The 15026-nt window shown below is 48.2% G+C and overlaps 1 protein-coding gene and 1 long non-coding RNA gene across 5 annotated transcripts in view; one reads left to right on the top strand and one right to left on the bottom strand.

The window, feature by feature from the left end:
* Window positions 1-396: 396 nt before the first annotated feature.
* On the bottom strand, window positions 397-6437 carry LOC309521174. Of its 4 annotated transcripts, none has more exons than XR_014214520.1 (3): window positions 6337-6437; window positions 1630-2095; window positions 397-1111 (listed from the first exon to the last, which is right to left on the bottom strand). It is a non-coding gene; the product is annotated as an uncharacterized lncRNA (long non-coding RNA). The 4 variants fall into 4 exon arrangements; XR_014214521.1 differs by lacking the exon at window positions 6337-6437 and adding an exon at window positions 4369-4475; XR_014214522.1 differs by lacking the exon at window positions 6337-6437 and adding an exon at window positions 2261-2351 and having other exon boundaries at window positions 397-861.
* Window positions 6438-7001: 564 nt separating this feature from the next.
* Window positions 7002-15026, top strand: part of LOC309521023 (sodium/glucose cotransporter 1-like) — a 32577-nt gene continuing 24552 nt past the window's right edge. The window contains exon 1 of the mRNA XM_082203203.1: window positions 7002-7132. Within this exon, the coding sequence (XP_082059329.1) occupies window positions 7004-7132 (129 nt within the window). The 5' untranslated portion in view covers window positions 7002-7003. The remainder of the gene's footprint in view (window positions 7133-15026) is intronic.

Raw genomic sequence — 15026 nt, forward strand, 5'->3', positions numbered from 1 at the left:
AGACTATGCGTACATGGACCATTGTCTTCTCAGGATGTGCTTATCTGCGCATATCTCCAGCTCTGCATATCCCCCCTCCCTCCTCCATATGTTAATCCAGTGTAACCCAACCTCTCCTTAATGTATTCATGATGTAATCTGTGTAACCCAACCTTTCCTTAATGTATTCGTGATGTAACTGGGAGGTATTTTGCACTGTATTCTGGGACATGGAGGGAAATTTCAAAAGTTCATGTCACCCCCTTTCTCGCTGTTTAATCTCGCCTTGAACCTGTTGCGCAATAAACTTGGACCTTCTGCAGTTGCTCCTGTGTCCGGCTGAGCTCATTTTCTTCCGCAGGGACCCACGGACTTAGTCCGATGAGCTGGGTGGCAGAGTAACCCCGCACCCAGATTTTAGCCGTAACACTTAACATAACCTCTCCACTGAGCAGTTGATATAACAAGGTCTTGATTTGGGTCATTAACACAGATAAAGAAAGGGGTCCACGTTTCTTGGAAGGTATCTCTTTTCATTATGCCTTTAATTGCCCTCCTGTTGTCTGCTGAGATGCTCAGACAGTGCTGTATCCCATGTATTATTTCCCCATACTTTTAGGGGTGTATTTCAGACTGGTTCTTCTGTGGTTGAGCTATCGCTAATTGTGCTGCGGTCAGTAAGAAGCCTACTAGTTCTCTGTGGTGCAAGGTGGAGCCCAAGTCTATGTCTAAAGATACTAGGGCTGAGGCAGGATTTAGAGAATGAAGCTGGCTTGTAATTGTGGATATCATGGAGATTGCTTTCCACAGCCTTTCAACATAAAGGGGAAAGGGGGGGATTAATCTTTGCCAGTTCAACTGGCATCCAGTGAAGAAGGCCTCCTATAAGCAAGCAGAGATGGTTTAAAGGGGAGATGGTGACCCAGATACCCTCCTGTTATGTACTGAAGTTCTCACCCTGGGCCAGCAGGGGGATACTGTAGATAGTTTTCACTCAGGTCCACATATGCAAATAAGGGATTGAAAGTGATGTTCAGTGATTGGATAGTTACAGAACGTGGTTACTGTTGCGTTGTACTGGAGCTCTATATAAGCAGGCTGGCTGAACCCTTCAGTTCAGTTCTGTTCTGGCCTGTGAATAAACAAGAGCTGAATAATCACTGTGTCATCTGATATGTTCACCCACAACTTAACACCTCCCATTAGGGATCTTTGTTTTGGTGGCCTATTTCTGATTCCCATACAATTCGGGGGCCTCCAGCAGCCCCAGCTTCCTGATCTAATAGATAGCTTTATATTAGGGAAGCAGCGCTCTTCAGGTCATATCCTGGCCTGTTGCACAAGCATTCAAACAAGCTAAGTGTGTGTAGTAGGCCCTCTTCCCTGCATTCCAAATGAAGCACAAAATAATGAATCTTTTAATTTACTTTGTATTTCCTCTTTGGAAATTGCTTTCCCTCTGGGAAGCAGGTCAAAAACTGTAAATTCCCATGGCGTCCCAGTCCTTGAATTGTTGATACTTGTCTGTGTGTCTGAAAGCTGGGTGATCCAGGATAGGGACCAATGGCAAAGGGTCAAGGCCAGTGTTTCACTCCATGTTCTCCCCACCAACAGTACTGATTTTGTCAATGGATTGTCTATTTTCCTTACCTGCTTCAAGGATAAAGGTTGGCCTCTCATTGAAGACATGTGGAAGGGACAATCTCAAGTTGGACCCAACGGTCCTCTGTTCTTCCCCTAACCAACAGGATCAAAGATTTGATTTGGAAAGCCGCATAATATACTGTAACATTAAGTTAGGCATTCAGGCATGCTTGTTACTGGTGCAGATCACCAAAATGTTTGTGAGGGGCAGAGAGGGGAGTTTTTTGTAGCTAATGGACTCCCATGCCCTCCAACGTTTCTCCAATGAAAATAGGGACATCCAATTCCACAATGATAATTTTACTATTTATACCCAACACATCTTACTGGGTTGCCCCAGCCGCTCTGGGCAGCTTCCAACATATACAATATAAACATAATAAAACATTAAACGTTTAAAAAAACTTCCCTGTACAGGATTGCCTTCAGATGGCTCGGGGGTTGGATAACTCCATACCCTCCAATATTTCTCCTTTTTTTAAAAAATAAAATAGATTTTTTATAAGTTTTTAACATATCATTTTCAACTAATTAAACATACTTTTATATCTTATACAATTTTTTGGACTTCCATCAATCACGTCTGAAAATTTTCCAATCTATTCACTTAATATACATTTCTTACTTTCACTATTACCTTTACATTTCATAACTAAAATCTCTCTCCTTTCTCTATTTTGCAATATTTCATATATTTCTCCTTAAAAAAACTTCTTGTAGTCCTACTAATTACAGTTACTCTTCAAATAGTTACCCTCCAATATTTCTCCAATGAAAATAGGGACATCCTACCATACCCTCCAATATACAGTGGTGCCTCGCAAGACGAAAAGACTCCGTTCTGTGATTCTCTTTGTCTAGCGGTTTTTTCGTCTTGCGAAGCAAGCCCATTGACGGATTAGCGGATTAGCGCTATTAGCGCTATTAGCGGCTTTTAGAGGTTTTTAGAGGCTTATCAGCTTATTGGATCAGCTGATAAGCGGCTTAGAAAAAGGGGGGGAGGAAAAAAAACCAGCAGGAACTCGCAAGACATTGTCGTCTTGCAAAGCAAGCCCATAGGAAATTCGTTTTGCGAAGCACCTCCAAAACGGAAAACTCTTTCGTCTAGCGAGTTTTCCATCTTGCGAGGCATTCGTCTTGCGGGGCACCACTGTATATCTAATGAAAATAGGGACATCCTAAGGAAAAGCGGGACATTCCAGGATCAAATCAGAAACTGGGACGGCTTCTCTAAATCAGGGATGTCCCTGGAAAATAGAGACACTTGGAAAGTCTGGCCTCCTCTATCCAAGTTCCAAACCAGCGGCTGTCTGCATCCATAGCAGTGGCAAAGAGGCACCCCCCCCGGGGGTGGCGGCTTGGCAGCATCCTGTCCATGGACAGCCTTCACTTCCTGTTCTCTGACCAACTGCCTCTAACTGTCACCCCAAAGACCCAGAGCTTCCAGCTGCTCCCTGTTTGGCTGTCTATCTCTCTTGGAGGGCAGAATCACAGCATCCTGGAAACATTCTTCCCACTTTCAGGCCTTGGGGATCCTCCAGTTGCTTCCTGTGAGGAGACAGCAGATCGAGCCATTGGTGGCCAATTTAGCCAGTGCGACTCTGCAGGCTCCAAGTCTGTGAGCCTTAATCACGATTTTAAAAGGAAGTGTCAACTTGAAAGATCAGCAGGTCAGTAAATCCTTCCACACCAAATGTTAGTTTTGTGGTAGGAGTGGAAAGCTTTGGTTTTGTGGATTTGTCCAGAGAGATAAAACAATCCATTTTAATCCAAGATAAAGGCAGGAATCTTAATGTCAGGAATGTGTTGGTACCTAGACCGTATTGTAATGCTGTTTGTTGCCAAATGGCCAGGAAAACCCAGGCCAGACTGGACTTGCATCTTTAACAGCAGCTTCTCAAAAAACAAAACAAAGCAGAAAAAACACCCCACATCTCATCTCCTTAGCTGCAACAATCTGCAGCTAAGGAGATGTGAAGATAAACACTCTTATCCAATGATGTCTGCATGTCCAGCTGAGGCTCCAATACTTTGGCCACCTCATGAGAAGAGAAGACTCCCTGGAAGAGACCCTGATGTTGGGAAAGATGGAGGGCACAAGGAGAAGGGGATGACAGAGGACGAGATGGTTGGACCGTGTTCTTGAAGCTACCAGCATGAGTCTGACCAAACTGCAGGAGACAGTGGAAGACAGGAGTGCCTGGCGTGCTCTGGTCCATGGGGTCACGAAGAGTTGGAGCCAACTAAACAACAACAGGGTTGCCAACTGTTTTTCTCTGACCATGCTCTTGTGCCTTTGGCAGCTGTACCATTAAGCCAGCAGAAGACATTCTATCAGGCATGGAGTTAGATTCAGTGGTGGGAGAAGCTTCACTGGCTTGATCTTTCCCTGCTCTGCAGTCTTTTAAAGGCACTGGAGCCCTGTCAAGAAAAAAAGTTGGCAACCCTTGTTCCAGTGGAAGACTATTGGATGTAAACAAAAAAACCAAACCCCCTGTCTTTTGGGTGGTGTGGATGAACAAAATGAACGGGGCTGGCATTTTGAAGCAAAGCATCAAATAGTGCCCCTCCCAGCCCAGCCCCAAATCAAGGTGCCACAGTACCCGGGGTCAGTCTAGTTATTTTGCCACCTGAGAAAATTATTCCACGAGGGCCCCTCCCACTCCCTGGCAGTAAAAATGCAGTAATAAAAAATTCAGTTAATGCAATAATTATGCATTAAGTGACTGGTGATTCGCTTCCTACCCCAAATCAGCTGTCTGAGGGGGCTTTCACATCTCCCTAAGGGTAGGGCCGGGATGTGGGTGGTGCTGTGGGTTAAACCACAGAGCCTAGGACTTGCTGATCCGAAGGTTGGCAATTCAAATCCCGGTGACGGGGTGAGTTCCCTTTGCTCAATCCCTGCTCCTGCCCACCTAGCAGTTCGAAAGCACGTCAAAGTGCAAGTAGATAAATAGGTACCGCTCCGGTGGGAAGGGAAATGGTGTTTCCGTGAGCTGCTCTGGTTCGCCAGAAGCGGCTTAGTCATGCTGGCCACATGACCCGGAAGCTGTACGTCGGCTCCCTCGGCCAATAAAGCGAGATGAGCGCCGCAACCCCAGAGTTGGTCACAACTGGACCTAACGGACAGGGATCCCTTTAGCCTTTACCTTTAAGGGTAGGGCCAACCCTACCAACACACCATACATTTAAAGCGGATCCCAGGAACTGTAGTTTGCAAAGTGTGCTGGGAAATGTAGTTCTGCGGGGAATTCCTTGGGGAAAGCTGGGCACTTTAAAACAAGGTTCTTGTGCAGAGTGCATACCACAAGCAAACACTTCTTCTCAAAGCACCATCCTGCGCATATTTACTCAGACGTAAGGGTGTGCTGAGAGGCACTTATTGCTCATGTGTTTGGGGTTACAGTCTTGGTGAAGTGAGGGGAATTTTTCTGCATTTGGCATTCTGTTGTTAATCCAGCTTGCTTCCCTGTTCAGCTGCCAGCTCAAATGCACCCTGGCCAAGGTAAGCAGTCTTTGGTAAGAACATCTAAAAGAATGGGGAAAACCTTTCCCCAAAACTAGCAGGGAGGAGAAAAGCCTGTGAAATAGTAGCTAGACACGTTTTCTTTCCAATTCATAAATCTGCACAACAAAGTCACCTCCCTGGCATGTGAGTCATTGAAGGATTTATTTCCGTAACTCTTTTTATTAAGAAAAACAACCACCGCAGTTCTCCTCACCCCTTTCAATTTCACATTTCTGGAAAGCGTCTCCTTTAAAACAGACATAATCTATTAGATACGTCACAACCATTTCAATTCGTTTGCATGTGGGCTTAAAACACATCAAGGCTGTTGTTTTTCTCAGTTCGGATTGAAGCTGGTTTGGGGAGTAAGTGCATCAACGCACAGAATTTCTGAATAAACAACAGATTTGGATTAGTGCGGATCATGCCCTGTTTACTCTGCTTCTCAAACCAGCGGTGGGAGAACTCTGGATGCACAGTAGATGAGAGTGTGGACACAGCAGTAGCATGGGTTTTTTAATGGATTATTTCCTAGGAATTGTTTCAAAGCCCCCTGCAGAGCCACAGACCTTTGACTCTCCTCCTGCCATGTGTTGCATCTAAGATGTGGCTCCCATGATCCCTTGCAAGGGCCGCAGAGGATTCTGGGGCACAACTCTTGGGTCTTCCTTCCCATTTAAGACTTTTCATGCCGCCACAAATCATGGGAGCATTTGTGGTTTATATATATTGTGGTTTATTGGCAAACTTTACCCCTCTCCTATCTCAGACATTTGAGAAGAATCAGTTTGGGGGTTTTGTCCGGAGTTCAAGGAACAGGGCGGGGCAAAATGGGGACCTCAAAAGTTTTTCCAAGTTGGCGAAGGACATGCTAAGTCAGACAATTGGGCCATCTAGTTCAGCATTGTCTGCACTGATGGGCAGAATTTAGGGTTTCTGGTAGGGAGTCTCTCCTTGCCTTACCTGGAGAGGCCATTGGGGATTGAACCTGCGACCTTCTGCACGCCAAGCCGACGCTTAGCCATTGAGCTAAGGCCCTTGGCAATACTGAGCCACACAATTGGTCCATCTAACTCAGCGTTGTCTATGCTAACTGGCAGGCAGCATCTGTCCAGGGTCCAGGCAGGGAGTTTCCCCCCCAGCCCTACCTGGAGTTGACCTTGGCACATTCTGCATGCCAAGCAGATGCTCTGACTCCTTCCCACTTTGTAAGTGTTGCACTCTGTGGCTCTCTCCATCTCCTTAGAGGAATCAATTAACATGTCTTCCTCTTCTTTTCCTGCTTCCCTTGGGTGGTGCCAGGGTCTAGTCTCTCCTCCAGCCAGAAGCCATGAAGACTGACGACACGCCGCAGCAGGAATGCCACTCCTAACTTCCTGGGGTGTCCCCGAAGCTCACAGCCCTCCTTCTCCCCCTCTCCCAAATTCCGGGCGATTAGTGGGCGCTTCTGCACCAGGGTCGGACCAGCCAGTCTGGAAGAACCACTTCAGGCTGGGCTCTGGGTTCCTTGAGCAGGGCTGGAGTCAAACCCCTCCTTCTTCCGCTGCCTCCTGCCAAACCACCTGCTCCAGGGCTACAAAAGCCTTAGGTACCTCTTGCTGCAGGACCCAGGAAGACAGGGCTTGCTCCTGGCAGCCTTCAGAGAGGAGAGAAGCAGCCACCCTTGGTGATCATGCCAGGACGGAGCCACGCCTGCTAGGAGGACTTCAGGCATCCCAAGGAGAGAGGGAGAGGGAGCAGAGATCTCGGTTACACATTAGACATCGTGGAAGCCCAGGGAGACCCACGCAAGCTTATCATTAACTTGGCGGCACTGCCAGGCGATATAAAGCCGAGAGCAAGAGAAGGGCAAGAAGCACCCAAAGCGGCAGGATGGCAACCACAGCGGCAACCGCGGCCATGACCACGGCAGCCCCGGAGGAGGGGCTGGCCATCAACAACCCTGCAGACATCTCTGTCATTGTCCTTTACTTCTTGATAGTGCTGGCGGTGGGAGTATGGGTAGGTCTCGTTGACTTTTCTCGCGTGCGTTTTATTTGGTCATCCTTCCTCTTGCTTAAGAGACCTCAGAGGAAGGAGAGCCCACAACCTCCTGAGTTCCTACTGTGTTTGCAATTATATGCCACCTTTTCCCCCAAGGAGCTCAAGAGGGTATCCCACGGCTCTCCCCCTCCTCATTTTGTCCTCACAACAACCCTGTGAGGGAGGTTAGGCCGAGAGGCAGTGTGTGGCCCTCAAGGTCAGCTTCAGGGCTGAGTGGGGATTCGAACCCTGGTCTCCCAGGTCCTAGACTGACACTCTAACCGTGATGCCACACAGGTGTAGTGCCACTTGCATCATAGCTGGACACCAGGAATCTCTGGGGCAGAAAGTGGAAGGTGGCAAGAAATTGCTTTTTTGTTTTTTTGGAGGGGTGGATTTGACATGTAAAATTAAAGGTGCTTCAAGGTTGCCACCTTGCATTCCTGGCAGGCGCTTCCGGATGGGTGCTTATTATGGAGTGGGTCTACACCATGGGTAGGCAAACTAAGGCCCGGGGGCCGAATCCGGCCCAATCGCCTTCTCAATCTGGCCCACGGACGGTCCAGGAATCAGCATGTTTTTACATGAGTAGAATGTGTCCTTTTATTTTAAATGCATCTCTGGGTTATTTGTGGGGCCTGCCCGGTGTTTTTACATGAGTAGAACGTGTGCTTTTATTTAAAGTGCTTTTATTTAAAATTTGTGGGGCATAGGAATTTGTTCATTGCCCACCCTCTTCAAAATATAGTCCGGCCCCCCACAAGGTCTGAGGGACAGTGGACCGGCCCCCTCCGGAAAAAGTTTGCTGACCCCTGGTCTACATCGACCTCAGAATACCAGCCTGTGTTTCACATCCATTTAAACCAGATTTTCCTTTTCTGGAGCAAATCTGATAAGTTAAAAAAAAAAAAAAAGAAGCCTCTGCCAAGGTGTGTGTGAATGAAATCTCCTCTCCCTCCTTGTAGGGTTAACCCCTTCCTCACAGGGCAAGAGGTCAGGGTTGCCAGATGCGGGGATGAAGGAAATGGAGCCAGGAGAAAGTGGCTCAGGGCCAAAATGTCTGAGAGAGGCCTCAGGAAAGAGCAAGGAGCAGTGGCGTAGCATGGGGGGTGCAGGGGGGGCCGGCCGCACCGGGCGCAACATCTGGGGTTATGGCAAATCCACGGGTTAGGGGGCGCAAATCCACGGGTTAGGGGGCGCAAATCCACGGGTTAGGGGGCGCAAATTACTTGCCTTGCCCCGGGTGCTGACAACCCACGCTACGCCACTGGCAGGGAGGAAGGTGAGATGGGAGACTGAGGACAGCGATAGGAACAGATGCAGGGAGGGGAGGCTGGTCAGAAACAGCAATGCCAGCCACTAGAAGCCACAGGAGAGGAGGGGCTCCTGTTCTCAGGCCCTGCTATTGGGCTTTCCAGAGACACTTGTTTATTGCATTTAAATCCCACCTTCTTCTCCAAAGAGCAGTGGGTGGCATGTATGATTCTTCCCTCACTCAATCCCCTGGTTGGCAGGTTAGACTGAGAGGCTGTGACTGGCCCCCAAGGTCACACAGAGTGAGCCTCATGGCTGAATGGGAAGATTTGAACTCTGGTTTCCCAGCTCCTAGTCTGATGCTCTAACCACTACACCACACTGCCTCTCACATTGGCATCTGGCTGGTCACTGTGAGAACAGGATGCTGGCCTGACCCAGCAGCCTTTTCTTATTCCCAGATGCCCCACTAGCCTCCTCCTGTCCTTAGCCAGCCCCCCCCCCCGAACTGCCTGCCTCCTTCCTTACACCCAGGCTACAGCCTGTCAGTTTCCTCCTCTTCCAGTCTCAGAGTTGCCCTTTGTAGAGGAGGGAGGAGGAGGAGGAATCCTAGAATTGTAGAGTTGGAAGGGACCCTGAGGGTCATCTAGTCCAACCCCCTGCAATGCAGAAATCCCAACACGCAGTTTGAAACCATACCAGACTCAGCTTAGCTTTGTAAATGTGCTAGCAGTTTTATTGCTTCACCCTTCAGCTTAGGAAGAGAATGGGGCAAGACAAGAAGGAGCTGGCTTTGGCTTCTGCTGCCAGTCTCCTGTGCCCTAGCAGTCCAAAGGGATGCACCAGCGATGTTGTTTGGGGTGATGGAAGAGAGCAGCCTGGCCTGGCCAGAGCTCCCAGGAAGGCTGTGAGTGTGCAGCGTTTTTAAACTTTCTGGCCGTTTGGAAACTGCACCCGAGGGAGAAGCAGCAAGTGTGATCTGTCCCAAGGTTCTGCACAAAGAGGTCCCCTGATACCTTTGCTGCCCTCCAGAGACTGCAGCATGCAGCGGTAGCTCCCTGGCTGTGCCTGTGCTTGGGCTTGGGTAGCTCAGCTGAACCCATTCAAAGTTTTCCCTAGCCAGGGCAAATGGAAGCATGTCTGCAGCCTAGGTTTGAGCGCTTCAGGGTGGCTGAGAGGTGTCACGGCCAAGGTGGGGGGAAAGGTGACTAGATGAGCTTTTTTATGGGAGCAGAAAGAGCGACAAAAAGGGGAACAGCTTGGTTTTTGCCACAAAGGGTGCTGCTGCTGACTCCTTATTGCAGGCTCCTTATCCCCAATGCTTGCAGCTGTTTTAGCAGAGATGCAACAGGCACTCTGCACATGTTCAGCAGTGACACTCACCTTGGTTACTTATTCATGGTGTGTGTGGATGACAAATGGAAGCTATTGCCACATGCTTAAACAGAACAGATGTATAACTTTGCAATCAATTAATGTATTTGAACAGCTGCTCCCTCTCCCCAGAGAGCTGTAGTTCAGGGAGAACGATGAGCAGAGAGTTGACATCACCTTCCCAGACTAAAATTATCAGGATTCTTTGCTGGTGGTATTAAACTGATACTCATTCGTAATGTTGATGAATGGTGTATAGCAAGCTTTCAAGGACTGGGCAAATTCCCCTTTTTTTTTGCAGAGTATGGGAGGACCAGTTCCTGACTGTTATTTGCAGTGGAGGGCCATTATTCCCCTGAGGATATTCCTCCTTTTATCTTCACAACATCCTGTGAAGTAGGTTAGGTTGAGAGGCAGGGCCTGGCCCAAGGCCCCACTCAGTGAGCTTTCACAGCCAAGAGGGGATTTGAACCCTGTTCTCTCCCTGGTCTTAGTGCAGCACTTTTAACTGCACTGCCTCTCAAAGTAGGGTTGCCAACTCTTTTCCTGCCTCTGCTCTTGTGCCTGGCAGAAGGTTTTACCACTTTTCTCCTTGCCCGACACACAGAAAACCTTCCATTCTTATGATTTGCAGATGAATAATAATATCACACCCTTGCCCTGAGAAATTCCCAGAGCAGCTGTGTAGTAATGCACCAGGTGGTGCCTTTCCTGGGCTGTAGAGAAATGAAAAGAGCTTCACCTGTGAAACGTCTGTCTGATGGGCAACCCTTAAAGTTTCAGAAGCAGAACCAGTGGAAGGAGGTGCAGGAGCCAAGCCGACTAGATGACTGGCTCCCTAGAACCCGGGTGGGGCAGGTCAGGGTGTCTGATTCTGGCAGTGTGTGGCAATGACTCCCAGGGTCCTTGCACTGTCTGAACTCCTTCAGAGCTGTGCAGAAGTCCAGAAGGGCCTCGAAGAGCCCAGGACTCCCCTCTCTGAAGCAGCCTTCTCTAGTATGGAGTACCTTCAGATGTTTTGGACTACAATTCCCATCAGCCTTAGCACCCCACGGCTACCCAGGCTGGGGCTGATGGGAGTTGTTTTTCAAAGCATCTGGGCAAGGCTGCTCTTAAGGAAGACGGGCAGGTGTCAGGAGGGATCGGCTAAGAGCGTGAGGAGGGTTTTGAATACAAAACCACTGAGAAAATTGCAAGGCAAGACTGTGCTTGCTGGCTTGATTTTGTCTGAGGTCAAAGAGAGTCTTATTGTACCAGGAAGCTAGGATGCCTGTTCCCTTGCCCTGGCCGCCCCCACGCCACACTTAACATCTACCTAGTTATGCAGATGCCAGTGTGAGAGTAGGTTTCTTACATTCCAAAGCAGAACATGCGGGTCAAGTTATATATAGATCACCAGGAAATACGGAGTGCTAGAAAATCCCTTTGCTCTTGCAAGGGGAATGGCTTGCCTTTTCTCTCTCTTCCAGAAACCATGAGGTCTAGAGGCATGCTTGCTCTTTTTAAAATGAAGAGAAAGCGAGGCTCTCCACAGGAGGTAGCTGCTTCTGAGGTGGAATGCCACATTTCAGAACTCGGATCCAGCTGTTGCACAGGCTAGTGATTTATTTGGGTGTGTACTGCGTTGTGTTTGCTGGTTTCTAGGACGTGTGTGGTGCTGTGGTCTAAACCACTGAGCCTCTTGGGCCTGCTGATCAGAAGGTCGGCGGTTCAAATCCCCAAGACGGGGTGAGTTTCTGCGCACTCTAGCTTTTGTCACTGTGTTCCGTTGTGCCAGAAGTGGTTTAGTCCTGCTGGCCACAGGACCCGGAAAACTGTCTGTGGACAAACGCCAGCTCCCTCAGCCTGAAAGTGAGAGGAGCGTAACAACCCCATAGTTGCATTTGACTGGACTTAACCATCCAGGGGTCCTTTACCTTTTTACCTTGCTGGTTTCTGTGGACACACAACGGCTGTGCCACAATTGTATGAGCAGCAGCAGCAGCAGCAGCAGCAAAAACCGTCTTTCTGCTTGGTTGCTTTCTCTTTCCGGGAGGTGAACACTGATTCTCGTCTGCCATTTGCAGTGCAGAATGAGAGATGGGCTCAAGGCATGCTATGGGTCTGCCCAGGTGGGGCAGGGCACCCTATGCCAAAGAGCCACAGTGAGCACCAGGCTAGGTAGACCAGTTGCTCAGAATCTGTTGAAGGCATTTTCCCATGTGCATGGGCAAATGCCAACAGTCTCCTGAGGAATTTTGTGAAGATGTAGATGCATAAACACACACACACACACACACACACACACGTTTGTAACGAATATTATTATTTATTGAATTATTGCTAGAATGTATGCCCTGTCCTTCCAGGGCACCAAGCAGACACACTATTTAAAAGCAAAAACAGTCTGAAACGCTGAAAGCATTCTAAAAACAATTACAATTAAGAACATTTCAAAGCAGTTTCAGTTCAAATGGAAAGTATTACAAATTCTCCACTTTGGGGGTACGAAGCTATGACCATCATTTATGCCGGTGTTTCCCAAACTTGGGTCTCCAGCTGCTTTTGGACTACAATTCCCATCATCCCTGACCACTGGTCCTGCTAGCTAGGGATGATGGGAGTTGTAGTCCAAAAACAGCTGGAGACCCAAGTTTGGGAAACCTCCTGGTTTAGGTGATCGTCAGTGTTCCTTGGCGGATCTCTGAGTTTTGAGACATTTCAAGGCTACCATCCAATAAACATATCTCTGGTCCGTAGGAAGTACCATAATGTAGATTAAATGACATTTGCTATTTTAAAAATGATGCAAAACATGGCCTTCTATGAGTAGCCCCTTCCCTGCCCATATGACTATGCATTGTAAGGGGTTAGGCTAGATGACCCATGGGCACCTTCCAGCGCTTCCATTCTATGACTATGCCATGCCCTATAGTGCATGGTGGGTGTAAACAGAGAGACTGCTATGCCAACCTCTGCCAGCCTGGCGGTGCCCTCCAGATTCTTTGGACCACAACTCTCGCCAGTCCCAGCCAGGATGGGCAAATGGCGCTGGGTCAGAGCACACCTACCGTATTTTTTGCTCTATAAGACTCACTTTTTCCCTCCTAAAAAGTAAGGGGAAATGTGTGTGCATCTTATGGTGGCTGCGCAGCTATCCCAGAAGCCAGAACAGCAAGAGGGATTGCTGCTTTCACTGCGCAGCGATCCCTCTTGCTGTTCTGGCTTCTGGGATTCAGAATGTTTTTTTTCTTGTTTTCCTCCTCCAAAAACTAGGTGCGTCTTGTGGTCTGGTGCGTCTTATAGAGCGGAAAATATGGTATGTTGGCTGAGGGCAGCTGTAGTCCAAAGCACTTGGAGGGAGCGCCACCAGGCCCCGGTGACGACTGCCCTCTGCCCCAGCCAGCGGCAGTTCTGTATGACACTTAGGGTGGTGCCAGGAGGAACTGCCAGCCTGGACAAGCCTCAGGTGGCACGTTGCCCACAGACGACGCTCTCATTCATTTACCCCATCATGGTTTCATTGGGAAAGGCTTGGCGAAAGGCCTGTTTGCCACCGAAACAATGGTGAGCCTTGATTGCGCCTAATAAATCTGTGCCACGAATGGACATGAATATAATCGCTGTCAAGCTGCCTGCAGTGCTTCCGGGATGGTGCTAAATAAACAGCAGCTCGGGGATGCCAGTTTGTTTGGTTTTTTTGTTGTAGCATCAGAGGGATAACTGCATGCCAGGCTTTCTCCTTCCGGATCTGACTCCATTCCGAATCCTGCTCCCAACATTTCTGTTCCATTGTTCATGGGAGCGGTGCTTTTTTCCGGGTTGGAGGGATGCAGGGGTACACATACCCCTAAACATTTTGTGAATATTTGTACTTTTCTCCAGGTACACTGGTACCTCGGGTTAAGAATTTAATTTGTTCCGGAGCTGCTGCTGTGTGATTTCTGTTCTTATCCTGAAGCAAAGTTTTTAACCTGAGGCACTATTTCTGGGTTAGCGGAGTCTGTAACCTGAAGCATCTGTAACCTGAAGCGTCTGTAACCTGAAGTACCACTGTACTGTGTTTATTTCCCCCGATTTGAACTATAAAGTGGTGATTTTCTTGAGTCAAAATGAGAGTACCCCTAAATATTTTTTTAAGAAAAAAATCACTGCATGAGAGGTCTTTTGCAAGCCGTTTCTGGGATGCGTCTCATGGGCTTAACACTTGGAACTCCAGAGAGATTATGAGGATAACCTGATAGTTTCATTTCTGGCAGGCTTAAGATAGAATCAACTTTTCGCGGTGGGTCAATACTCCAAGCAGGCCCAATGAAATCAGCGGACAAGTTAAGGTCAAGGGGTTGCAGCCAACTGATGTTACTTCAGAGTAGACCCATTGAAATTAGGGGACCTAGATCAATCACATCCATTAATTTCAACAGGCATGCCCTGAGCATGACCAATATTGGTCACAGCTCATAATCGACATAAGAGCCAATGTGGTGTAAGGGTTAGAGTGTTGGACTGTGACCTGGGAAATGGGTTCGAATCCACACTCAGCCATGTTTTCTGGGCCTGTCGCTGCCTCTTTCAGTCTATCTCATAGGGTTGCTGTGAGGACGAGATGGGGAGGAGGAGAGCCTTGAGCTCTTCGGAGGAAAACGTGGTCCATAAACAAAATAAGCAATGTTTAGTCAATGTTTTGATGCTCACTGACGTCAATGGATTTAAATTAGAATTAGGGTTCCTTAAACTCACTGATCTGAATGTGACCACTCACTGGATATCATCCTTTGGCCAGATGCCCTTTTCAATATATTATTAATTTATTACATTTATACCCTGACCTTCCTCCAATAGAAGCCCAGGGCAGAAAACAATACATGAGAAAACAATAATAAAAAAAACACCTTAAAGCCAATTCTAGCACAGAGGTGGACTGGGAAAGATCTCCACTTAAAAGGCTCTCATTGGAAGAGGAAAGTCTTTGGCAGGCACCAAAAAGACAACAGCGGAGGCGCCTATCTAATATTCATGGGGAAGAGAGTTCCAAAGGACAGGTGCCACCACACAAAAGGCTCCATTCCTACATTGTGCAGAAGAGACCTCCCGATAAGATGGTACAGTATCTGCAGGAGGCCCTCACCTCAATTGGATATGTAAGCGGTGAGATGCTCTTTCAGGCATCTTGGTCCCACATCCTGGGCTTTATACACCAGAACCAGCATCTTGAATTTAGTAGGTTAATGTGTTGGCGATATCCTGTCCCAGTGAGCTGCCACAT

This window comes from Podarcis vaucheri, assembly GCF_965113315.1.
Source record: "Podarcis vaucheri genome assembly, chromosome: 16".
In the NCBI taxonomy this organism is placed as follows: Eukaryota; Metazoa; Chordata; class Lepidosauria; order Squamata; family Lacertidae; genus Podarcis; species Podarcis vaucheri.